Below are 25,014 nucleotides of genomic sequence, written 5' to 3' on the forward strand. Positions count from 1 at the left end.
GAACAAAATAAAACCTAAATATAACAAATCTATTAGTGATATAAACAGATCTATTCATGATTTCTTCAGATCTGTTAATATCACTAATAGATTTAACAAAAGATAACATATGAGCTTTACAAAGAACAAGGATAGAGAAAGAAACAAAAAAATATAAATCAAATACTTCTCTACAAGAACATCAAGAACATAGAAGAACTCGGTGCTAACACTTCATCTCTTTAGGTTAATGGCGACGAAGAAAATAAAAAATTACATGGTATCCATTGTTGTAGATGGAAGATATATACAAACATCAACGAAGTATAACGATGTATAACGAGGTATAACGGAGTAATAACTTCACTAAGACACTAAGTAGCATCCATTGTTGTAACCGATTAGAGAGAGGGAGGCATGATTTAGGTTTATGTTTTGAGTTAAGAGATAGAGAGAGAGAGAGGCGGAGAGAAAGAGATGCAGAGAGAGAGTGATTAGGTTTTTATTTTTAGGGTTTCTGTTAGGGTTTTTATAAGAGATGGTAGGGTATCGGGCTCGGGTATCGGGCTCGGGTATCGGGCTCACCGTCGGGCTCGGGTATCGGGCGGGTTTATCGGGCCGGGACTCGGATTAGAGTCCCTGTCCGAGTCCCGGCCCAATAAGCCCGAGCCATCGGGCCGGGTAAGCCCGGCTCGGGTAGAACGCGGTCACCGGTTCCTAACGGTCCGGGCCGAACGGGCCGGACCCCGGGGTCCCGGACCGTTTTCCCAGCCCTACTTGGGTGGGGTAATGTGCTAAATTAATTGTCTCATGAAAAAGTAACTTTGAAGACTGTAGTTTGAAAAAGTGACATGGACTTGTCTCTTAAAAAGAAGAGTAGACTCCTAGAAATCAGACTACTTTAAACAGTAAAGCATCATTGTACAAGTCTAATGCTTTTTGAAATAAAAAAGAATAAAGAGGACGACATCAGAGTTTTATTAAGTAGAAATCTCAAATCAGAGTTATCAAGATTGAAGAAGATGAAGAATTTCTTCTCAAGTTAGAAATAGATTCAAGAATAAATCAGTAAAGAAAAGAAGATTAACAACAAGAAACCATAAATTTACTTGTAAGATTAAATAAACAACTTTATCTATTCTTCTCCTTCCTTTGTTTTTTAACTTGTTTAAGTATCTAAATAGTATTAAAAAACAATATCAACCATAAACAAGTGTTTCTTAAAGGAGCAAAGAAGTAAAAATCATCCACCTAAAGTATCAAATACTACTAATTTGTCCACTTAAAGAATCAAAAGAAGTTAGATTTACCTAGATAACTTAGCTTTTGCATTATTACTGATACCTCTACCTCTAACTCTTAGACCTTGAGATACTAGTGCCACTTGAGACCCTTATGTTTCCTGAACCAGTTGGTTATTCCCTCTTCCAACAACGGTTCTCCCTCCTTCTACATCTCCTCTACTCTTTCAACGTCTAACATGTGGTCCTTCGTATGGTTGATCTCCTAAATACATAATATATTTTTATTTTGAACAAGTAGCAATAAAAAACGTATTAACTAAGAGGGTGTCTGATTTTTTAGCACTTATAAGTGCTACCACTTACTAAATATAATCACTTAGTAAGTGATATCACTTGTGTGGATGGTAGAAAATCACACAATTAATAGATCGTCGATTGGTGGGCCACCGACAACTTGGGCTCTAGACCTCGAGACGGATGAAGTTCTGGTTGGACCTGTAGACAGACAAAAACGAGCAGAAACTGTGAAGTCTTGGGGACACCGGGATGGTGTCTTGCCAAGGGCACTCCGACGGTCAAGTCAGCAAACTATAAGTGAAATAAATATAAGTCGATTGAATGTTGAGGGTGTCACTGTGTTGTATCGTCGGAGGATGGCTCGACTCGTAGAGTGGCCGGAGCTTCGACTCTATGGGATAGTTGGTCGGATTGGTCTCCTGGAGCAGGTTGAAAGGTCGTCTCGATCGGAGATTCTGGATAATGGAGAAGTGTGATGTAACAAGGATTGTAGAAGGACTTCGAGAGTGATGGAGCTTGAAGATATAATATCGTCGTGTAGAGTGATCCCCTAGAAGATTACTCTTCAAGTCTTCTGGAATTCGAAGGTCGATTATCGTCGTCTAGAGCACTGAAGATACTAAAGATGAGAGAGAGAAGAGTGTTCAGTAGTTTTCTAGTCGGTATTCGATGCCTTTCGAGTCTGAATCTCCTTCTATTTATAGGCGGCTGATGGACTCGTGGAGTCTATCACGTCCGAAATACTTGGGGTTGAGGGTGACTCTGAGCCCTAAGGGAGACTCATTCTAGTCATCGATCTGTCGTCTAGAGCAATTTGACCGTACGATTACGCCGCCTCGACTTTAGACTCTTCGTAGTCTGAGATCGCCTAACGATACTTAAGGCGACGTGGGATTTTAGAGGGACTTCGTCAAATGAATACGTGGCGAGGTCTCCGGAGTTGAGGTTGACTCGGTAACCGGCAAGCTCGGTTGAGGGCGACCAAGGGGTGCTTGGAGTATTGTTACTTTTAATGGGTTATTGTTCGTCTAGATGGACGTTCACAAGGGCTTAGAGCTGTTTGGACCTTTAGTTGGCCGAATTTCACGTTGGAGAGTGTCCAACTAGTAGGCAAGTGGGTCGGGCCCAAGTGATATTTGTTCGAAGTAGGCTCGGTCTAGGCGACCTTTAGACGAAGTGGGCCCAACACGATTTTTGACCACTACAACTTGTAAGTGCTATGGCGTTTGTTTTCCATCACTTCTAAGTGCTTGATTTTTATTTTTATATTAATTCTTAATGTTATAAAAATGAGAAATTGTCTATTTTGACCTTCAAGTATTTACACATTAGCATTTTATACTAATTCATTATGCTCACGAGTTTGGATACAAGAGAATTACCGATTTATGAATATTTTGAGTTGAAAATATTAACCTCAAATAATTAAAAATTATGAAGGAGAAATAACTTACGTTGCATGATGGAGTTTTGAGTGGTTCCGTGATTGATGAAGGAGAAAAGCTTTTTTTTTTTTTTTTTTTTTTGTTGAGAAGACAAGAGAGAAAGGAAAGAAAGGACAAGAAAAAACGAAATTACAACCGAGCCAATTCCTCCCAAGAAATCGACGCCCATATCTTCTTTTTTGAATTCATTCGACCCCATTTGGCGAGCTTATCTGCCTCTTTGTTATTTTCTCTCGCGATGTGCCGGAAGGCTATGTAGTCAAACTGCTTTTTGAGGTTTCCAATTTCATCCAGATATTTCTCTGACTGCCAATGAATCGTTGTTTGTTTGCTAGTAAGATAGTTGATTAGATTCTGGTTGTCGCTTTGAATGAGTACCCGTTTTATTCGAAGTTGTTTCATCCATTGCGTTGCTCTGAGGATGGCCAGGCATTCACACTCCTCAGAATTTTGCCCCCTAATATGGTCTGCTAGAGCCATTGCTGTGTTGGATCCTTCCTCGGTCAATACGCAGCCATACCCTGCTGCTTCCTGGGCCGTGGTGAAAGATGCATCTACCTTGACTGTTATACAATTACCTTCCGGTCCTGAGTCTGACTGGTCTAGATCCTTGTGTTTGGCATTTGGGAGTGATTTCGTCATTGCTGCTGTGTTTTTTATCACTGCTACAACCTGCATTGGTGATTGGTCCCTTCCTGCAAAGATTTTTTCACATCTTGCCTTCCAGATGAAGTAGATAATTTTCGCAAAAAGTATTATTTGTTCTTTTTCTAAGTCTTTCCCTTGAATGATCCACTCCTCTAAGTTGTCAATCCTATCGGAGTGTACATGGAATTGGCCCCATATTTGTCTGGCATAATCACACTTCAGAAGTATGTGTGATAACGTTTCTAGTGTGTCACAGTATGTACATGTCGTGATGTTTCCGATATATTTCCCAATTCTATCTCTTACTGGTAAGCTATTAGTGCAGCATTTCCATAGGAACAGTTTAATACGAGGTATAGTATTTAGGTCCCAGATGAAATTCCATTTTATCACTTCCGTATCCTGGTCGTTTTGGTTTTTTTGTCGAAGGAAATGGTACATAGATCGTATCGAGAAGTTACCTGTTTTTGTCAGTGTCCATCTTATCGTATCCTCATTTGATTCTTGGAGGTTAATTCCTAGAATAGCATTACATATATTGGGTTCAAATGTTTGCATAATAATGTTTTTGTTCCATTGGTTGTTATTTATTAGTTGAGATACCGTCTCCAGCTTGCTATTATGGTTATTCTCTATTGGTGGAGGGTGGTTAGGAATCCAGAAGTCGCGCCAAATATTCACCTTTGTGCCTTTATGGACCTCCCAGAAAATCAACTGAGATACCTGATGATACTGTTTGAACATTGATTTCCATAACCAGGAGTGGGTTTGGTTGACTGCTTTGGGTTGAGGCTGCTTCGGGAAGTACTTACTTTTTAGAATAAGCGCCCAGGGCGTGTCTGGGTTTTTCAAGGCCCTCCACACTAATTTACTGAGGAATGCTTGGTTATCCAAGATAGGAAGTCGGAAGCCTAGGCCTCCTTCTTTCCTGGGTTTGCAGATACGAGACCATTTGATCGTATGAATGGATTTAGCTTTTCCCCACCAGAAAGACCTTTGCAAGGCCTCGATGCGGTTGCTTATACCTTTTGGGATGGCAAAGCATTGCATTTGGTATCGGGGAACGGCCGCCGCTATGGTGGACACCACAACCGAACGGCCTGCTTGGGAGAGGAGATTTGTATGCCACTTCGACAGTTTACACTGTATTTGAGAGATCAGTGAGGAGAAGACTTGTTTTTTATTAGCTCCAATGAAAAGGTGAGTGCCTAAGTACTTGTCTAAGTTAGAGGACTGGTGTACTTTGAGTGTGCGAATGATCATGCGTTTGAACTTGGGGTGGGTGTTTTTGGAGAAGAAGATGGTGGACTTGGAGTAGTTGATTACTTGACCCGAGTTCTTGCCAAAGATCTCGAGGATGGTCATTAGGGTGTTGATGTTGTCGATCGAATTTCTACCAAAGATAATACAGTCGTCAGCGAACAACAGATGTTTGATGGAAAGATTGGAGTTCGGAATAGGAAAGCCTAAGAATTCCGTAGGATTGTTGGAGCTCTCAAGCAGTCTGCTCAACCCCTCCATTACCAGAGTAAAGAGAAAGGGGGATAGGGGATCCCCTTGTCTAATGCCTCGAGAGACATTAAATGACGGGCCCGGCCTCCCATTAATGAGGATCGCCATTGAGGATGTGGCAATACAGGAGTGAATCATTTTGATCCAATACTCCGCAAATCCCAACCTGGACATGACAAGCTCAAGATAGGACCATTCCACACGATCAAAGGCTTTAGACATGTCAAGTTTGAGCCCAAAGTAGCTCTTGGATCCTCGCGTCTTTTTAAAAGAATGAGCTAGCTCTTGACTGATGATGATGTTATCCATAATTTGTCTTCCTGGGACATATGCCGCTTGAAAAGGGGATATCAGAGAGGGCAACGTGCTTTTGAACCGGTTAGCTAGGACTTTGGCAATAATTTTGTAGGTGGTGTTCAGCAGGCTAATTGGTCTGTAGTCCGCAGTGTGCTGTGGGGTCTTGGTTTTGGGGATCAGACAGAGGTGTGTGTGATTTGCTCCCTCAGGAAGAAAATTGTAATTAAAGAAATTCCTGACTACTGCTTCGATGTCCTTGCTGACTGTTTCCCAATTGGATTGGTAGAAGAACGGTGGATAACCATCAGGGCCTGGAGCTGCATGCGGTTTAAGAGAAAAGACCGCATTTTTGATTTCCTCTATTGATGGAGTCGCTGTCATTGTAGAATTTTGTGCTTCGGTGATTTGGGTTGTAAACAGGCTCATGATGTTATTTTCCGCTATATATCCATTGGAGGTAGAAATATCCTTAAGGTTAGTTTGAAAGATGCTAGCTATTTCGATGTGATCATTGGTCCAAGTATTGTCTTCCTTTTTGATAGTCATGATTTGATTTTTCCGGCCTCTGTGAATCGCTTTCGAATGAAAATACTTAGTATTTCTGTCTCCTAGTTGGATGTTGTCTATTCTTGCTTTTTCGCGCCACAGGCTTTCCTGTTGATTATACGCTTCTTCCAGCTCCTTAGAGATTCTGTGAACTGTGTCTTGGTCTCTGAGCCCTTGAAGTTGTGTCGTCAAATTCTTGATCTTGTTGTCTATATTCCCAAAGACTTCTTTATTCCATCTTGACAGGTGTCCCGCCAACTGATTTAATGACAGTTGAATGTGGGCAGGATTGAAAGTCCATTTCTCAAGAATGAATTGGCTGCACTCTGGATGTGACATCCAGGTGCGGATGAACTTAAACGGTTTTGGTCCTAGTCGCAGCTTCGGGGTGGTTGTCAGCAGAATGGGGATATGGTCAGAGCCTACCCCGGGGAGATGACTGAGATTAGTACCAGGGAATTCAATTAACCAGTTGTCATTGGTGAGAGCCCGATCCAGACGCTCCCGAATTAGGTTACCTGAGAATTGCCTATTCGACCAAGTGTAAGGATAGCCGCTGAAGCCCACATCCCGGACCCCTAACTTATTGATAATGCTATTAATGCCTTTAACATGGGCCGGAATGTGAGGGCTACCACCCATTTTTCTTCCGGATGGAGAATGGTGTTCAAGTCCCCTATTATTACCCAAGGGAGACCATTATTGGGTGCTAAGCTGACTAATGTCTGCCACGGATCTAGACGGTTATGTTTGTATGGACTCTTAGCACTTAGAAAAGATTTTTTACTTATCAATTGTTTAAGATTTTTTTTTAGTTATAATTATATTAGTAATTATAATATTCGGAGTGGATAAAAATGTCTTTCTTAGCACTTAGAAAGTAAGTGAAAAAAAATAAGCTCCAAGTTGGAGCTTACTTGTTTGCACTTACTTTGGCACCACTTAGAAGTGATTTTCACTTATTAAGTGAAAAAACAAACGGCCTAAAATTGCCGACCCACACTTATTAAGTGAAAATCACTTAATAAGTGCAAAAATCAAGCGAGGGTGTTTGATTTTTGCACTTATTAAGTGATTTTGACTTAATAAGTGTGGGTCGGCAATTTTAGGTCGTTTGTTTTTTCACTTAATAAGTGAAAATCACTTCTAAGTGGTGCCAAAGTAAGTGCAAACAAGTAAGCTCCAACTTGGAGTTTATTTTTTTCACTTACTTTTTAAGTGCTAAAAAGACATAAAAACCTAAACAAGTTTTAAAATTACTAATACCTATTAAAACTCTAAAATCGTATGTATTTGAATCCAAGACATAAAAGTGTACGTGGAAAAGTACTAGAAGTTGGCGAAGAGAATTTTAGAGAGATAAAAAAAGGTTTAGAGAGAGGAAAATATTTTCAAGACACAAAAGACCTACCCTATTAAACCACCTAAAAGCCAAAAAGCTTAAGTCTAAACAAGTAGTTGATTTCATCATGATTGTCTTTTTTTTTTTTTTGTTGAAGATCATGATTGTCTTTAGATTGAATAAATTTTGTCATTGACTAATATGATCCAATGCCACATTCTTTGACATTTTGACCTCAAGATCAAGCTACAATGATCCAACTTCGAAACGAAATTGCAGATGAACTAGTTAATAGTACAAATATTATTGTTTATGCATAGTTTCTTACATTACTCTATCTGACATGAAATTTATCTACCTTATCAATTTATGATGTGAAATTTTGATTGAATGTGATTGATTTTTTGAGTGAATATGTATTAACAAAGTTAGAAAATTAAGAGATTTTATGCGAGGATAATATAGACAATTACATTTTTATAGCGCTTATAAGTGATGAAAAACAAACGACATTACACTTGTAAGTGATAAAAACAAACGGCATCGCACTTATTAAGTGATATCACTTATAAGTGCTAAAAAATGAAACACCCTCTAAATCAGAAGAGACTTGGAAATGCTTTATATATTTAACTTACGAATTGAACACGGCATATTTAATCTTTATTTATACAAGTCAATAAATGAGGGATTTCACTTCTACCATGCATCGAATTCGTGACTTCTAGATGTTCAGAGTAGAACCATTTGTTCAAGCGATTGGCTCCTAATGTAGATTTTGAGATAATGATAATGATAATAAACCTAGTCAATTATATCATTCAGATACAGGAGACCTTACACGCAATGTCCAAAGCTGTTAAAAACAATCTCACAAATGGTTCGGGGCAATGTGGTCTTAAAGGCAATACCCATGTTCCTTCTTCTCTGGCAAAATGTCACGTTCGAGGCAATGTGGTCTTGAAGGTAATGCCCATGTTCCTTTTTCTCTGGTTATAGGTCACTAGCTGACAATTTCCAGCTAGCGATCTTAACCAAGAAAAAAATTCCTTCTTCTCTTTACTTTCTTTCTCGTCTCTCCCCATTAAAGGGGAGGAGTCCCCTTCGGTGGAGGTCCTCCCCTTCACCGGAGAGAGACGGGAGAGTATAAAGAAGAAGAAGGAAACTTCCTTTTTCTTAGTTAAGGTGGTTAGCCAGAAAAATTTTCGGTCGAAGATTTTTACTAGAGAAAAAAAGAAGGTGGTCAATATGTGGACAACTAGAAAAATTAAAAATACACGGACAACATTTTTTAAGGGGACATCACTCTATGATTTTTCAGTCATGTCCTCTAAGAATTGGAAATTTTATTTCAAGTCTTCCCTCTCTTTCTCTCTACTCAGAAACTCCCCACCAATACCTTCTCTCTCCAGTCTTTCTTTGATGGTGGTCGAAGAACTTCTTCCCTTTCTATAGGGACCGTAGGGTCCTCCTTTGTACTCTTTAAACCCTTCTTGGGTTTGTTAGGTTCTACCAGTACTCTCTCTTAATGCCTATTATTTTTTTAATTTTTGAACCTCTCTCTCTCTCTCTCTAGTCTCTCCTCACTTTTTAATGTCTGTGCTTTTTAGGAGAGTATGGTTTGAGATCTTCTGCAAAGGGATCTGGGAAGCAGTAGTCAAGGTCGATTATTATAGGGTTTTTCACACTTTTATGGGGATTCATTCTCTTATTAGGGTAGTTTTTGTTTTTTGAGACTAACAAGAAGAAAAAGAGGAAGATGATGAATCAAGATGAAAATGAATGACACTTGGGTTTTTTATTTTAAGTATTGTATTTGTTAATGATCCTCACATTAATTAGTGTTAATATTCAAGTCCTTGTAGAGTTGTCCCCTTTTCAAATCAAAGTCAACTAAGTCGAATATAGTTGACTAGCACCGAACCCAAAAATAGTAGTCCATATAAAAATAATTGGTTGTCCACGTATTGTCGTATTGGCCACCAAAAAGAAGATGGACATACCATTTTTTTTTTTTTTTGTAGAAAGTGGACATACCATTCTTGGTAGGAAAATATATCGTTTTAACATCTTTGGGCATACGTTCCTCTGGATAAATATAGAAAAAAAAAAAGCAAAAACAACTTTTTCACTCATCCTTAGTTCTTAACAGTCTCTAACATGAAGCTTTAGGGTTTCATCCCGATTCTCTTTGTTCTTCGTCTTTTGAACCTCTGATTTCAGATATTCAGCAGTAAACACTACCGTCTCTACCATTACTAACACGTTTATCCTCCATATCAGGTCTCCCTTTTTCTCTCTAGTTGTGTATTTGTGAGTGTGTCATAATGGAAATTTTCATTTCTTGTTGTTTTCAGTGTTTGAAACAAAATCCCTAATTACTTTGCTCATTTTTTGTTGATTAATTGAAGTTAAATCTTTCTAAGTTGCTTTTCCTTACGTCAAAAGAAGCAATTTGTTCAATCTCTTGTTACCCTAGTTCACGACGGGAGAAAGAAAATCATTACATTCTAAAGATTTAGTTAGACTCAGTAACTTACCTGACAATCTAATTAATCATATCATGTCCTTCCTTGATATGTCTGAAGTTGTCCAAACTAGTCTCTTGTGAAGTAGATGGAGGTATCTCTGGACTTCTATTTCCACTTTCAATTTATGTGAATTTGAGAATGACTTTGAAGATTTTGTGAACTGGGTATTCGTTCGTCGTGGAAAATCTGACATTAAAAAGTTTTCTTTTGTTCCACAAGAATCATCTTGTAATAAAATTAGAGTTTACCTTTATACATGGATCCTTGTTGCTTTGAGAAGTAATGTTCAAGATTTAACTATTGAACTACTTAATGAATATGCTTTTCAGTTCCCTAGTTGTATCTTTACATGTAAATCGTTGACGAGATTGGAGTTAGGTTTGTGTTTGGAAGAGGATAAAACTCAAAGATTATTTTACCTAATCTTTTTAATTTACCCCAACTTGAACATCTTAAGCTTAATTGAATTTTGATTGTTGAAACAATCACTAACAAATTCTTCTCAAGCCTTTCACATCTCAAATCTTTGATTTTAATATAATCTGGTATTCTAGATGGTAATAGGAATTTCAACATTTCTTCCCCTGAACTTATGCATCTTGAAATAAAGAATCGAGAAGAACAACCGATTTTGCGTAATAATCCCAATACTATCAAGTTGTGCACTGATGTGACACGAAAATGTCACATTTGGAGAGCCTAACTTAGACTAATTAGTCCTTTTTGAGTGTTATCAATAATATTTTATGTGTTTTTCATGTTAGGTACTTATTTTGGAGTTAAGCGTGTGATTCGGAATAAAAGGAGCGAATTATCACTATCATTTCATGTGCCAAAAATGAGAGAAGAAAGACTTCAAGCAAATCAAATGACAAGTATAGTCAATGACGAGTCCGACAGTGAAAACGGTATTCAATTCGGAGTTCGGACGGGGAAGATGTGGAAGAAAGAAGTCCGAGGGTATTCTAGTCCTTTGTGAGAATTTGAAGATGTAGAGACAAGGATGGAGGCACTCTCTTGGTTTTAAATCAAAGCCCAAACCAAGTCCAAGCCCAAGAAATATTTAGAAAAGAAGAATTGTGTAGAGATTTTATGGGCACCCATTTGTGGTCTAAAGACTTAGTCAAGTTTGACTAAGTCTAGGGTTTGAATGAAGTTAGAGAAAGGGGTCAAAGACACTATTCATCATCTTCTACCTTGGAAAAGGAGGCAAGAAAAAGGAGAGAGAGAAAGGGTGCTAGGGTTGGTTAGGGGTGGGAATTATGCCCGGATACCCGATATTCGAGGCGTTCACCCGAGCCCGTTGAAGACCATGGGCACCCGCGCCCGGTGTCGGGCATCATCCGCCCGGCCCGTTGAATATTGGTGGGCGGGATCGGGTTGAGTCTCTTACCTGCACACCCGCCCACACCCGACACATATCGGGTAAGCCCGACGGAGTCTTCATTACCCGCCGGACCAAGCTGTATCTAAAGCCCCTTTCATACCTTACTGGATGGATAAGATTTGGGGGTCAATCAGCTGCACGGAAATTTGGCGTTGGGACTTGGGTTAAATAACCACAATCCCATGTTTTTCTCTTACTGAGCAGTCATTGTGGGGCTAAAGGTTTGATCTTTCAGAAGAGTTCATTGTTGCATTCATTGTCTCACATCGCCCGCGTTGGATTGGAAAAGAGTGTAAGAGTTTTATAAAGCTAACTCCTCCACTAGGAAGTTAAAAGGCAACGTCAGCAAGGTGGAGGCAGCCACTACCAACATTTCATAGGCACTATGCCATGGGTTTGATCTTGTTGGAGTTCTGCTTAGTTTAAGTTAATTCACCCGATGCCCATTCGCCCGAAGCCCGCTTTACCCGAGATTTTAACTGGGCTTGGGCGGGCTTTGAGCATTGAGAAGTTGAATACTACCCGCCCGTTTCACCCGAGTACCCTAATAGTCGTTTTCAAAGTTTGCCCGATCCGCCCGAGCCCGAAGCAACACTACCCGTGGGCGTCCATACCCGCCCGGTTCCCACCCCTAGGGTTGGTGTTCTTCATCAACTTCTAGGCTTTTGAGAGTTTGAAGGAGAGAGAGTAAAGAGAAGGAGAAGTGTCGGCCAAGCTCAAGGCTGGCCAAGCTTGGACGGCAGCAGCTCGGGATGCATGGAGCAGCTCGGGCTGCTCGGGAGAGCTGCAACAGCAGCTGGCCGGCACGGGAAGGATGCACGGGAGCTGCTGCTGCAGCTTTCATGGACGCACAACAGCACCTGCGGGACAGCAAGGGAGCAGCCCCGATTTCGCTCGGAACGGACAGATCATGCACGGGAAGCTTGCTAAGGTCGCGGCTGCAGCTCGGAACGGCCTTGGGGACGCGACTTCTAGCAGCTCAAGGCCGGACAACACCTCATTTAGCCGTAAACTCCATTTTTTGGCCGGATTTCTTCTCAACTTTGGCCGGACTTTTATGAGTTCTCCGGCAACCTTCTTGACCCGAAACTTTAGGGCTTTTGTTCCCCTCATCCTTGGCTAGCTTCCCATGTGGTTTGATTTGATTTTGGTTGAAGATTGCTAGAGAGAGAAAACTAGGATTTAGCTTTAATGGAGGTTGAGTTCTAAATGGAGAAGATGATGATGGTCGCTATGGGGAACCCAGAATTTGCTAAGGGAAGATCGGCTGCACCTTAAAGACTCATATTTGTCGACGATCTTAGCCTCAAACCACATCGAAAAAGGGGGATTCTCTCATCATTTCCTTTCCATTTCTTTTTCAATCACCATGTTTAGCTAACTTTAGTGTGTCGATTATATGAGATGAAATGTGATGAATTCGTGATTATGTTTAATATGATTTGATGTTTTGATTATAAATTGATGTTCATTTATTTCGATTATCGTTTTGATCGTATTTTCATGTGTCTTGTCAAGCACTTCGCATAGTTAATAGACGAAACGAAGTATTCGATATCGATCGTAGTCTAAGTCATAATTTCATGTGTCTTGTCATGCACTTCACATAGTTAGGCGACTAGACAACACCTTCGTTGACTCGGGATTAACCGATTATGACATTTGTTTGATTAAGTATGATCCCCGGATATACGTAGTGCTTATGGACATCACCTTAGGAGTTGAACATCGATTATACTTATGAACATTAGATTGGACCATACATAGTTGTAGATTTATCATTATGGATTCTCGGACTTCGACACCTTACTCTTGTATTCGGATACTCTTGAAGCATGATTTGAATGTGATGAATGACTTATTATTTGTTTACATGTGAGTTTAATTGACTTCGTCTAGTTTTATAAACTAGAAACCTTGATCTTAATCGCCTATTGGCACAAAGTTTGATAATGCGTACTTAGTTTGATAATCGATACTTACTAACCTTTGATCGATTATACTTAGTTTGACGTATTATACTTATTAGTGTCATATTTGTTCATTTGCAATTCATTAGATAGTGTGTATAAGTTTGATAGTCGATGCTTAGTGACGTTTGATCGATTATGCTTAGTTAGATACATGATGCTTAGGATTGTTAATGTGGGTGAAGTTAATTGCATTTTCATGTGAATAGATTATTAGTAATTGTCACTTTCAATCTTGTGGATCGAAGTATCCCTCTCGATCGATGTTTGCCCGAATCGAGTCTTACCATCTCCCGACTCTTGTTCCTCCGAACTCTTCTCTCGAATCTCTCTCGCCCGTTTACTTTTATTGTTTAGTTTTCTTGTTTTGTTTCACATTTAATCTAAACCCCCCCCCCCCCCCCGTTTATCTGTATTCTTTTCCTCTTTAGCCTAAGTTAGTTAGTGATATCTAGACCGGCGAACGAGACCCTTTCGATATCCAAACTACCTTCCTATCCTTGGATCGATCCCGACTTTGCCGGATTACTACTTGATACCTCCGCTTGGGTGTGCAACCTTTTCGGGTGCATCATGTACTCCAAATCTCAGATCCTTCATTTGCAAAGATTATTTGTCACAACACTGTTCTTTTGGAGACCTTTATTGCGTAAAAACATCGGATATTAACATGGTAGTAAAGAAATGAGTTATTTTACGAAAGGGTCATACATAAGTACCGTGTTTTGCGAAAGAGACATGATTGTTTATTATTTTGTGAAGGGGTCGTGGACTAGGATTGACCGTTAAATAAATGTTATATTTAACTTCACATTATATGAAAAGTTAACGCCGTTATGTAGATGTAACGATGTTACCTCAAGTAAATCCGATGGACGCTATTCCTCCACATAGATGGCTAAAATCTATTGATAAAACTTGTCTAATCTCACATTTGTTAAAAAAAAAAACAACTCATTTAGTTCATCTTCTTCCCTTTTTATTTCTTCGAACTTTTGATTTTCACCGAATAATGAAGAGGTGTTGCCGATTGATAGAACTTGTTTAACCCTTTAGATGATTGGACTGGACGTGACTATAATGTAGTCGCACAACATTAGTGCACTGTTAGTGCACTAAAATGACCAATTTATCAACCATTTTAATGGGATCATTTTGTTTGATCTAATAATTTAGAAGAAATTCAAAGTTACCCAAGTTCTGAAGTAGCTAAGAAATCTAGAAAAATAATAGTGAATGTCTTAATTTGTTACTTCCGTGAATTAGTGTCAAAATTGTATAAAGTTTACTTAAATATAACCATAAATTTTTAAGTAATGTAGATAGAATAAACGGTGTTAAACTTAACGGTGTTAAAGCTTAACTGGTCAATCCTAGTCCACGACCCCTTTGCAAAATAATAAATGGTCATTCCCCTTTCGCAAAACCCTGTAATTATGTACGACCCTTTCGCAAAATAACCCTAAAGAAATATGGTGAAAGTCCAGACAAATTTTTCAAGCTCCTAGTGCAACAGAGATAATTATACACTCAACGTGTGATGACATTTTTTGAAGTACTACGTAATGTGAAGAGTCTACGTTTATCGTCTACCTTCCTTGAGGTATGTCACTTTCTTTCTTCCTTATCTTGGGTTTCCTTTGTCAATATATAGCTTAAATGCTACATTTCAAATAAGAAATGATCTTAAATGCTTTAGGCCTTATGGTTTGGGCGAAGCTCGATGGGCCTAAAAAGGTTATCCTAAATAGGTCACCACCCGCAAGTATACGGGCGTCAAGTGATAATTCCGGTAAGACCGGGTCGATCCGCAGGGACTATGTGAAACCTATTCTAAGACTTGCAAGTAACATGATTTTGGTTTTGAAATTGTTTTTGGTGATAAAAATAAAATACTAAAACAACTAAGAAAAATGAAATCAAATGGGGGAGAAGCCTAGGATTTTTGAATCCGTCCAATAATCACTTTTAGCTACACGAATTTAACCGACTAACTCTATGTTTTTATAACTCAGAATTTCAGATAATGAACTATCTTAATTCCGAGAGATGTTTTCGTTTAAAACCGATAACTCATAACAATAATGTGTCTCTAAAAGATCAATCATGAATTTCATCCTAGCCCTAGATGAGATGTTCAGCTAATCATAATACGAGATTAAAGTAAATACAAAAAGTAAGAGAGAAAATGGAAGAAGAACAGAACTTTTCTTGCTGATTTCCGGCATGGCAGTCAAACGCACCCCTAAGGAAAATAATTTTCTCGTCTTCTCGGAAATATTTTCTGTATGGGAAAGTTATTTTCTCAACAATTTTCTCGTCTTCCTCAAAACTCCTCTTTCTCTTTCTACTGTTTAATATCTCTCTCTTCCTGCTCTGTTTTATCTCTCTAATATAATAACAGGAGAAGAATTGAGAAGATAAAATAAATGATGGATTAAATGAATAATATACTCTCTGTAATTTTCTCTTTGTAATTTCTCTCTCTACAATCTCTCTCTTTCTCTGCATTCTCTCTCTGTTTCTCTCTATATCTCTCTACAATCACTCTATTTCTCTCTCACAAAGAAAATAAAACGATTGAATATTAGTTAAGAATGAGATGATGAAGATGATAATGGTCTCTCTCTCTCTAATACTTTCTGGTTTTGTTGAGCTACCAAGAGGATGAGCCCCCGGCTGAGATCACTCCTGTAATCTGCTTCTCCTTTGTTATATAGACCCGAGAAACCCTTCAATCTCTTTCCCAAATCCGAACAACTCCGAGTCTGTTGTTATCTTCCTTTACCCGAGTTCTCTCTCTCTCACTAAAAATCTCCATCGAGTCCTCCTTGATTTTGAAATCTCACGCTCCTTCGATCTCTTTTTCTTTCCATTCAGATTTATCTTTATCTCCGAATAAGATATCACCCTCTTTTCTCTTTGATTTGATCAGCAACTCTCTCGGTTATCTCTTTCCTAAAGAAATCATGAGTAAGAAAGTCATTTGCTTTCACATGTGAATTGAGTTTTTTGATGTTTGATAGGAGTGTGGGAAAATCAGGGGAGTGCCTTTAGAATTAGGATTTTAAGAGTGAGTTTCATAAATTTAGGGGTTTATTGGAAGTGCCTTTAGAATTTCGGTCATCATCTATCCTAAAAATGGAAGTGCCTTTAGAATTTTGGAGGTGCCTTTAGAATTTTATGGAGGTGCCTCTAGAAGTTAGTGCATTGTTACTTTTTGAAAGTGCCTTTAGAATTTCGGCCATCATCTTCCCATAAAATGGATGTGCCTTTAGAATTTTATGGAGGTGCCTTTAGAATTTTATGGAGGTGCCCCTACAATTTAGTGCATTGTTACTTTTTGGAGGTGTCTTTAGAATTTCGGTCATCATCTTTCCTAAAAATGGAGGTGCCTTTAGATTTTGATGGAGGAGAGGGTGAGAAATCAGTTTTCCCACCTTTTAGGTGGGAAAAAAAATTAGACTATTTGCCCACTTTTTTTTTCTTAAGAAATCGATTTTCTTACTCATAGTGGCCAATCAAACGGCGGAAATTTGATTTTCTTAAGAAAACGATTTTCTTACTCACATTTGCCCACGTATCAAACGGACCCTTATTTCAAATCTGGGCGCCAACTGTGAGAAATCTTGAATATGATTGTATGCTTCGCGGTCATTTTAAGAGCTTGCGACGTGCTCAAGGATGGACACTAACCATTAGATCTGGTAGTTGTTGTCAGGTATATGGCAAAACCCTACACCCAGTTATACTGAATCTAAGATTCGTGGGTTTCCCAAAGTACCACCTATGATGACCGAAGATAGCCCAGACCCCTTGCATACCGTCAGATCCTCCTCCACTTACGCACCACGTGTCCTTGGTTGGTCTATGCTTCACTTAGGTCAAAAGACTTTGACTTTGTCTTTCTTTTTCATCCGGGCACCGAATTGACCTCCGTTTTCACCAATGGGTTCGTCTTGAACTATAGTTTCATCCGAGTATCAAAATAGACCAAACTACCAGAGCACCATTAGCACCGAATTATCGAAATGCCCGTAATGTGTCAACCTCCCGATCTTAACCGTTTTTCGCGCACAATTCCATAGAAGACACCTGGACAAGAGAAACAAGTAATTCATGAGAGTAACTGCTCGAAATGGACTAACTAACCCGAGTTAAGAGATTCAGATGGGACATTAAAACATTTTCATGTCTCATCAAAGCCCACCCTTAGTTGGTTCAGTGATATTCTTTTACCACACATGAGCGTAAGTTATTTGGTCATGAGTTGCGATTGGGTTATTGTTGTTTGTGATTTGGTAATACCAAAATCTACATATTTATTTACCTATTTCATGTGCGAAGGTTATTTCGGGAGCAATTGCATTGTTAGAAATTCACCTCGTTCAACGTTATAATCTAAAACAATTGAAGTTGGATTCATGGCTTTCAAGAGACTCCTTTCTTTCAATCATGTACTTATTGAAGGTTTCTCCTAATTTAGTATATGTTTCATTGACAATTATTGGAGTAAATACAAAAATCTTTCTCAATTGTTTCAGAAAAACAGTGGGACAAGATCTGAAGGATTTTTTAAAGAAAAAAGATTGATATCCTAACTTTAAGAATAAGAACAACGATACCATACACAGTGCAACAATCTATTGTTGAAAAAAATGAGAATATGGTAAAAGGAGAAATTTAATCCATTGAGCATCATGTTCTTCTAAGTTTTCTCCCAGTGAAGACTAAAAAGCGTGGATGATTTTTCTCTGCGATTTCTCTAGGTGTTCTCTCGGTGAATTGAAGAAGAGAGAGTTATAATAGATTTTCTTTAGGTCAAAAGATTATGGAAACATTCATTTCAAAGGAAAATACAACTTTTTGTAGAGATGGAAACTTCTTAATGAGGAATTATTTTCATTAAACTGAAAAGACAATTGTATCTTCTAATCCGTCAACTTTCCAACAATGCCCTTATCTTGATATAATAAAAAATTTATAATCAACATTAATGAAATCAAATAAAGAGGTAATGAAATTCAAGTCAACTACAAAAAAGACATTAATTAAAACTTTTTTTTTTGTGTTCTCCAATAAAAATTAAATCTTTCCCATACATACTCCATTTAGTATTACTCCGTGAATATTTTCATTCTTGCTTACATAAATATTAAACCTGAGTAACAAAAAAAGTAACAAAATTTCAATTCTCTAACCCTTGCAAAAATCCTACGACATTTTCTACTAGGGTATGGTCACATTGGAGTTGAGAAGGAAGACTCCCATGATGCTCTAACTGATGTTTACTCATGTGTGGAATCTTATAATAATTGCCTCCGTTCATTTTCATTATCTCAATCATACGTTGTTGCATTGTTAGGAAATTACGGTTAAGAATTTTTGTCGGTAAACTGAAGAAGGAATTTTCAACTGCATGAATCAATTCATCAATACTTCTAGGTGTTTCTTGATATTGTAGTGACTGAATTGCTCGAAAAAATCCAAGATCCAACACGTTGAAATCAGGACTATTTGGTGGTTGTCAACACAATTGGATATCAAGTCCAATGTTAGAGACGGCTTGAAGAAACTCAACATCATTTGGGCTAATATGTGGTTTTGCATTGTCTTGTTGAATATAAATAGTTTCAGAGATACGATCAAGTGGTCATTTTTCTTTAATTGTCGGCATAACTTTTTCGATTAAGTAAGATCGAATAACATCTTTATTCACGGATGTTATAGGCTTCGTCTCTAAAGTACCGGCGACGCAATTCTTACTGTTTCTCTTTGCCGGCACTTTACATGTAAAGGAAAAAATTCCAATTTTTCCTGAAAATTCTTCATTACTTGCAAAATCAATTCTTGGTCTAGCAACAACAGCCATAGACATAACTTTTGCGATAAATCGTTTACTTTGACAAGTACCATATGGATCTTCTTCATCTGGGAGAAGATAATACTTTTGAGATTCTTTAGTCATGTAGAACATTTTTTCATCAATATGAACATAGTTATACATATCTTAAAAAATTGGATTGCTAGTAAGACTATCTTGATCAAGCATTGAGGAACAAAAATGAAGTCTTGCTTTCTTGTTTTCATTCGTTAAAGATGGTTTTAAAGCATTAGAATGTGGTCTAACCATACCTTCTTTTATTCGTCTATGAAGTGTGTCTTTTGAAATATTTAAAGCACTTGCCATGGACCGAATATCTGTGCGACGTCGTACAGGAATTTCCACAATCTTATTACGACCAATTTGGATTCTTTTGAGGACCAACATGACCAGAAAATCTATTGGATATGTTAACAATTTCTCCATTAGCGATGCATTCTTGAGCACGATTCCAAATCCGATGTATTGTTTTTGTACTTAGAGAAAATAATTTTGCCGTATCACTAATGGTGCCTTGTTGTAGCTTTCTATTATCACTTGTTTTCGAAAGGTGATCTAAAATATTTTGACGTTCTTGATTGGATAGCTTTCTTTTAGAACCAGAAATGAAGTGACATGAGGAATTCATAATATAATTTTTGTAGTGAAAGAGAAGAAAAATTATTCTAGTGCATTTTACTTTCTTTTTTTTATGAAGGAGCATTTTACTTGATGTTAGAAGAGAGAGAAATATTAGAAGATGAAGATCCCTAATGGTGAATATATAGTGCTAAAATTATTTACTCAAAATGTGTGCAATTTAAATTTAGGAACCACATTTGAGGAATTAAAATTAAAATTTCACTTGAGAAATCAAAATTACTTTGAGCAATCTAGAACTCAAATAATGGAGCCAATCTAAATTCAATTTTGTTTCAAAAGTCTTACTACTTTCAAATTTGGTTTGGGTCTAGTGGAGCCAAATTCCAAATTCAATTTTTATTAACAGAGTTAATTCCAAAGCAAACTTTTGATTTAATGAAGCCTAATGAAAGCAAAGTTTTGTATAATCAAAATTAGTTTGAACAAATTTACAAACTCAAATTGTGGAGCCAAATTCAAATTTATTTTTGTTATGAAAGTCTTCGTTTGCAATATTGTTTTGGATGTAGTAGAGCCAAATCCAAATTCAATTTTTTTTAAAATGGAGCCAAATCCAAATCAAAGTTTTGGTTTAAATGAGTCTACTTTAGTTTGTTGGAATTAGTACTTGCAATAAAATCACATTCACATTTAATGAGGTAGAAACATGAAAACTCTCTCTAACATTTAAGATGTTTTTCAACAATAAACAAGGGTACAAATGGAAGAACAAAATATGTAAAAAAAACAGTTGGAGTTCCAAAGTGAGAATCTTAATATGAGACAGAGGGGATATTCAAATACGTCAAGTCCAAGCTAATTAGATTTTTAATGGCTTGTACATTAGTTCTTAATGAGTCGTACCTGGTCACCTGGATAAATTTTAAATCAAATGATTCCACTTCAAACGTTAAGGTGTTATTTGTTTTTTTTTTTCAGATTAGAAATCTGAATTGGTTATTAATTTAGATTTCAGATGTTTGTTTTTTAATTAAGGCAAATCTGAAAAGTTAATCGAATTTAGTCATTGTCTGAATGAGCTAAAAAATAGTCCACATTGTCTATACTCCAAAACAAGTCTGAAATAAAGGCTCAATATCTGAAATGTGCTTAATGACTCTTATGCCCCCACATATTAAAGAGTTTTCCATAGCCAAATATTTTACCACCACTACCAAACCACCGCCACCACCAACCCACCACCACAAAGACAGGAGGTTGCTTAAGAGACCACACCAATAGTAGACAACCACCCTCACCCCCACCAACAACACACAACCACCATCACCAACAACAGACAACCACACACAGCGAGCACCACCAACAGTACACAACCACCACACACCGCGACCACCACCAACAACGCCACCACACCGCGAGCACCACCAACAGTACACGACCACCACACCACGAAAATAGGTAAACCCTCGTCGAATCTGAAGATGACCATCTTGTCGAACCCTCGTCAGATTTGGAGGATTCGAATTCTGGCTGAATCTGGCGAGGGTAACAGAGAGAGGAAGAAGGCGACTAACAGAGAGAAAGAGAACAGCTAAGATAGACAACGAGCGACTGAGAGAGCGGCAGCGAGCGACTGAGAAAGAGAGAGGGACCAAAAAAAGCCGAATCTTCCATTAGAGAGAAAGAGAGAGCAACTCAGAGATCCTCACCCAATCTTCCATTAGAGAGACTATAGAGAGAAGAAGAAAGAGAGGAGTTCATTAGGGTTTGGGTTTTCTCTTTATTGAGAGAAGAGAGGAGTATGAGAACTAAAATTTAGGGTTTTTTGCGAAAACATCAAATAGGGTTATAAATGTCAGTATTTCAATTCATACCTTATAATTCAAATTTAAAACACAAACATCTAGCAAAATAACTCAGACAATTGAGATTCAGCCACCTCAGTTTCAGACACAAATAAAAAACAAACAACACCTAAGACAAACAAACACCATTATAGTTGTAGCACCATTATTAAGCCAATGCTGTCTCTTTTAATGGAACGGCTCCAAACCAACTTACACAGAACAATAGCAAACATTTGGGAGGAATGAGTGAGTTCAGTTCAACTTGAAGTATCTACTTTACATGCATTTCTATTCCAAATATATTTAAAAAAAAAAAAAAGTTGAGTTCTTCATTTTCCAGTCAAATTTGATCTTAATAACTATCATTTTATCAACTTCCAAAGATTAGCTGATTGAAACAACAGGAACAACCACCAAAGGTATGCGAGATCCCAGGTTCTTATTCGTATTTTGTCGAAGATCTCATATACCACTATTGATTCTTTTGCAATAAAAGAGTTCTACGAGAAGAGTGATCTTTTACTGTTTCGTTCCAGTCTAGCTTCCCTCTGTCAAAAGAGAACAGAAATGTAGAGGGTATACAATGTGAAATTATTTGTAGGTCTAACTCATATATGAAAAGTCATATGCAACACATAATTGACGATAAGATATACCTCTTTCTTCTTGCATTCCTTGTAGGCATCAAACTGTTCTTGACATTTGCTTTTATCCGACTTTGATTCCTCTAAGCCTGCAAAATTGATCCACAACATTTAAAAAAAACAAGAGTACTTAAAAGCATGGAACATAAAATGAATAACGTTCGAGTTGATTTGAAAGATTTCTTATGAGGTTTAACCTTGGAATTTGGAACTTCACACTTGAGGTAATGTTTGTTTAGTTTCCATGTCAGGTCAGAAATCCGAGTCAAGGTGTGGGTCGACTCATGTCAGATTGTAGAATGTTTGTTTTTGTCTGACTCGTACGGATGACTAACTAATTTGGGCTGATATTGGGTCCATAATCCATTTGAGTGAGACGAGTCAGATAACACCTTATGCCTACTTAAGGAGTGCATATTTTATGGATAGAAACATATACTCTATAATTTTGTTTGCAAGTTGCTTGGCTAAAAAGATGGACACTTTTTCACGAATAACTGCTTCTCCAAAGCAGAGTCATGAATGTGAACTTAGAAGTACATTTTAAAAAATCTCACAAAGGATAGAAAACTAAGACTTAAAGCATGACATCTTAAAGGACAGAATAAACCATGCGAACCAGGTTAGAAGTCACCTAGCAACCATTTATTGTGTAACATAACAATGCAAGCAAGTGATGAAATTCATATTGATCAAGACATTCATATACCTCTTTCTGCTATGTGACTTTTTACGCTAGTCGGTTCGACCCACATGAGACTAAGGTGGTAATCTTTAACGGAAGAACCAGGTGGTCCAGGTCAAATATCAAGCCAAAGTCACCAAAACCATTTTAATGCCCAACCATATCGTTATTAGGTTTATATGAATTTGATTAATACAAGTAGAATATGTAAATTATTTATCTATATCAAAACTAAAACTATGTAAAGTATGTAGTTCCTAGACTCCTAGCAGATATTCGAATGACAATAGATATTTTCATCAAGGCTTTGACAGATTGTCCACAGGTACTGGGACATCTATTATTGAGGCAGCCAGAGTGACAACTCTATGAGCTAATCTTAGTTAAAAGTTCAAAACATATCCATACTCCTGGAAAGAAGTCAACCCAAACTCAGCTAGAACGGGATCCTAAGCATAAAAAAATCAAAGATGTTAATACGTTTGGGAATTAATAATCGCTTGAATTCTGAAAGAAACATAAGGAAATCCAAATAATCTAATACAACCAAAAAGGCTTTCTTATGATACAATAATCTGTTCCTAGATGGTTCCTACTCTTAGTTGCCTATACGCAACATCTGATCTTTAAAATCCAATATAAGAACAAGATTCTCTTTTAATCTACATAAACATATCAGATCTTTCTCACTTCAAACTTCAAAGAAAATCTGGTAATATTTAAAATCATTATCGGTTCTTTAACACGCAAACTGATTTTTCTTTATATACACAAATTACCAATCCATCTGCCACTTGAGACTTGTGCCTCGACCAAGTCGTAGTCAACTTCAATTAGAGGCCAACATGATAATGTGAGAATAGCCGTACATGGACAAAGAGTACTCTAATAATCAACTATGCGATATCTAGGTCCTCGACTCACTGCCAATTGGTTTCGAGTCAGACGTCCACAAACTTAACATGGTACCAAAGCTACAGTCGCAAGTGATAGAATCAATGGCTACATGTGCTCCACTAGACACAACACAAAGACATGTGAGAATAATCTGAAAGAACGCCACATGCGAGGGAGCGTGTGAGGATAGTCCGACATGGACAAATGTACTCTCATAACCAAATATATAGTACCTAGGTCTTCTCCACTCATTGCAAACTGGCTTTGAGTTGAATGTCCACAACGAACAAGCTTAACATAAATGTCTGGAGAAGTTTGAGGAGAAACAATGCATATTATTGTGCACTTGTGCCTAAAATCATACTTTGGTTCAACTGATAATATTTTCAGTAACTATACTTTTCAAAGTATGAAAATTACCAACAACCATTGTGGATAATCAAGACCCATAAACAAACTATTGTTTTAGTTGGGGTAAGATGGTATGAAAGATTTGGGATCTTTCTCCTCCTTTGATGTTCAATTTCTATGTTTTTTTTTTTTTCTTTTGCTCCCTAGGATCATTTCCAAGTGGTCACTGGTAAGATCTAAATTACTAATTTGATCAATAGAAGATTTTAAGCAAATTAGTTTGAGAATGGAAGAAAATAAGACAAGAATAGTAATTTCATATGTTTGAAAGATGATTAAGTAATCGATTTTTTTTAGGGTTTTAGAATAATCTCAGCAATAAACATTAAGATATAATCATAGAAAGACAGGAGGAAATGAGGCATTACATTTGAGAGAAGCAGTGTACTGAGGATAGCATACGGAATCAGATATTCTTGCGGCGCTTGGGTATCCAGTTTCTTGTGAAGATGATGATGATGATGATAAATTTGCCCTAGTTGAAGACTCCATCTTCTTTCTCTGGTTTTCAATCAAAACTGAGTATTGAGAAGAGGAGATGGGTGGGGATCTGGGCTAGGGCGCAGGCTCGTAATAACCAGGTCCGGAATGTAAATGGTTAGGGATTTAGGGACCCAATGAGGATAAGTGAGACAGTAAAATGTTAGGATGCTCCAAAAATTAGGTCATAGAATCCGACGACATGCACGATCGAATTTTGGCCAAATTTTTCTCTATCTATGGATTGAAGTCCAGATGTCCACATTGTGATCTCTCACTTATGTAATTTTGAGCAATTCAGTCGTAGGTAAATTTCAAGCCAGAAAAGTTAATGGGTTTTATTTTATTTTAAAGAAGACTAGGTTGGTCAATTTTTTTCATAGTTT

The 25,014-nt window shown here is 37.6% G+C and overlaps 2 protein-coding genes and 1 long non-coding RNA gene across 3 annotated transcripts; 1 reads left to right on the plus strand and 2 right to left on the minus strand.

Moving 5' to 3' along the window:
- Positions 1-3,094: 3,094 nt before the first annotated feature.
- LOC147537468 (uncharacterized) lies at positions 3,095-4,094 on the minus strand. Its single transcript, XM_086642783.1, has 2 exons — positions 4,075-4,094; positions 3,095-3,926 (listed from the first exon to the last, which is right to left on the minus strand). Exons 1-2 carry the CDS (start codon positions 4,092-4,094, stop codon positions 3,095-3,097), a joined length of 852 nt encoding a protein of 283 aa, XP_086498909.1.
- Positions 4,095-9,464: 5,370 nt separating this feature from the next.
- Positions 9,465-12,689, plus strand: LOC147537469 (uncharacterized). Its single transcript, XR_015225934.1, has 2 exons — positions 9,465-9,593; positions 10,606-12,689. It is a non-coding gene; the product is annotated as an uncharacterized LOC147537469 (long non-coding RNA).
- Positions 12,690-21,507: 8,818 nt separating this feature from the next.
- On the minus strand, positions 21,508-24,781 carry LOC147537470 (Cox19 family protein (CHCH motif)). Its single transcript, XM_086643410.1, has 3 exons — positions 24,517-24,781; positions 22,168-22,244; positions 21,508-22,059 (listed from the first exon to the last, which is right to left on the minus strand). Exons 1-3 carry the CDS (start codon positions 24,638-24,640, stop codon positions 22,012-22,014), a joined length of 249 nt encoding a protein of 82 aa, XP_086499536.1. The 5' UTR covers positions 24,641-24,781; the 3' UTR covers positions 21,508-22,011.
- Positions 24,782-25,014: the final 233 nt, after the last annotated feature.

This window comes from Eschscholzia californica, unplaced genomic scaffold (assembly GCF_041429995.1).
Source record: "Eschscholzia californica isolate CP2 unplaced genomic scaffold, dmEscCali1.0.p SCAF_5, whole genome shotgun sequence".
Lineage (NCBI taxonomy): Eukaryota > Viridiplantae > Streptophyta > Magnoliopsida > Ranunculales > Papaveraceae > Eschscholzia > Eschscholzia californica.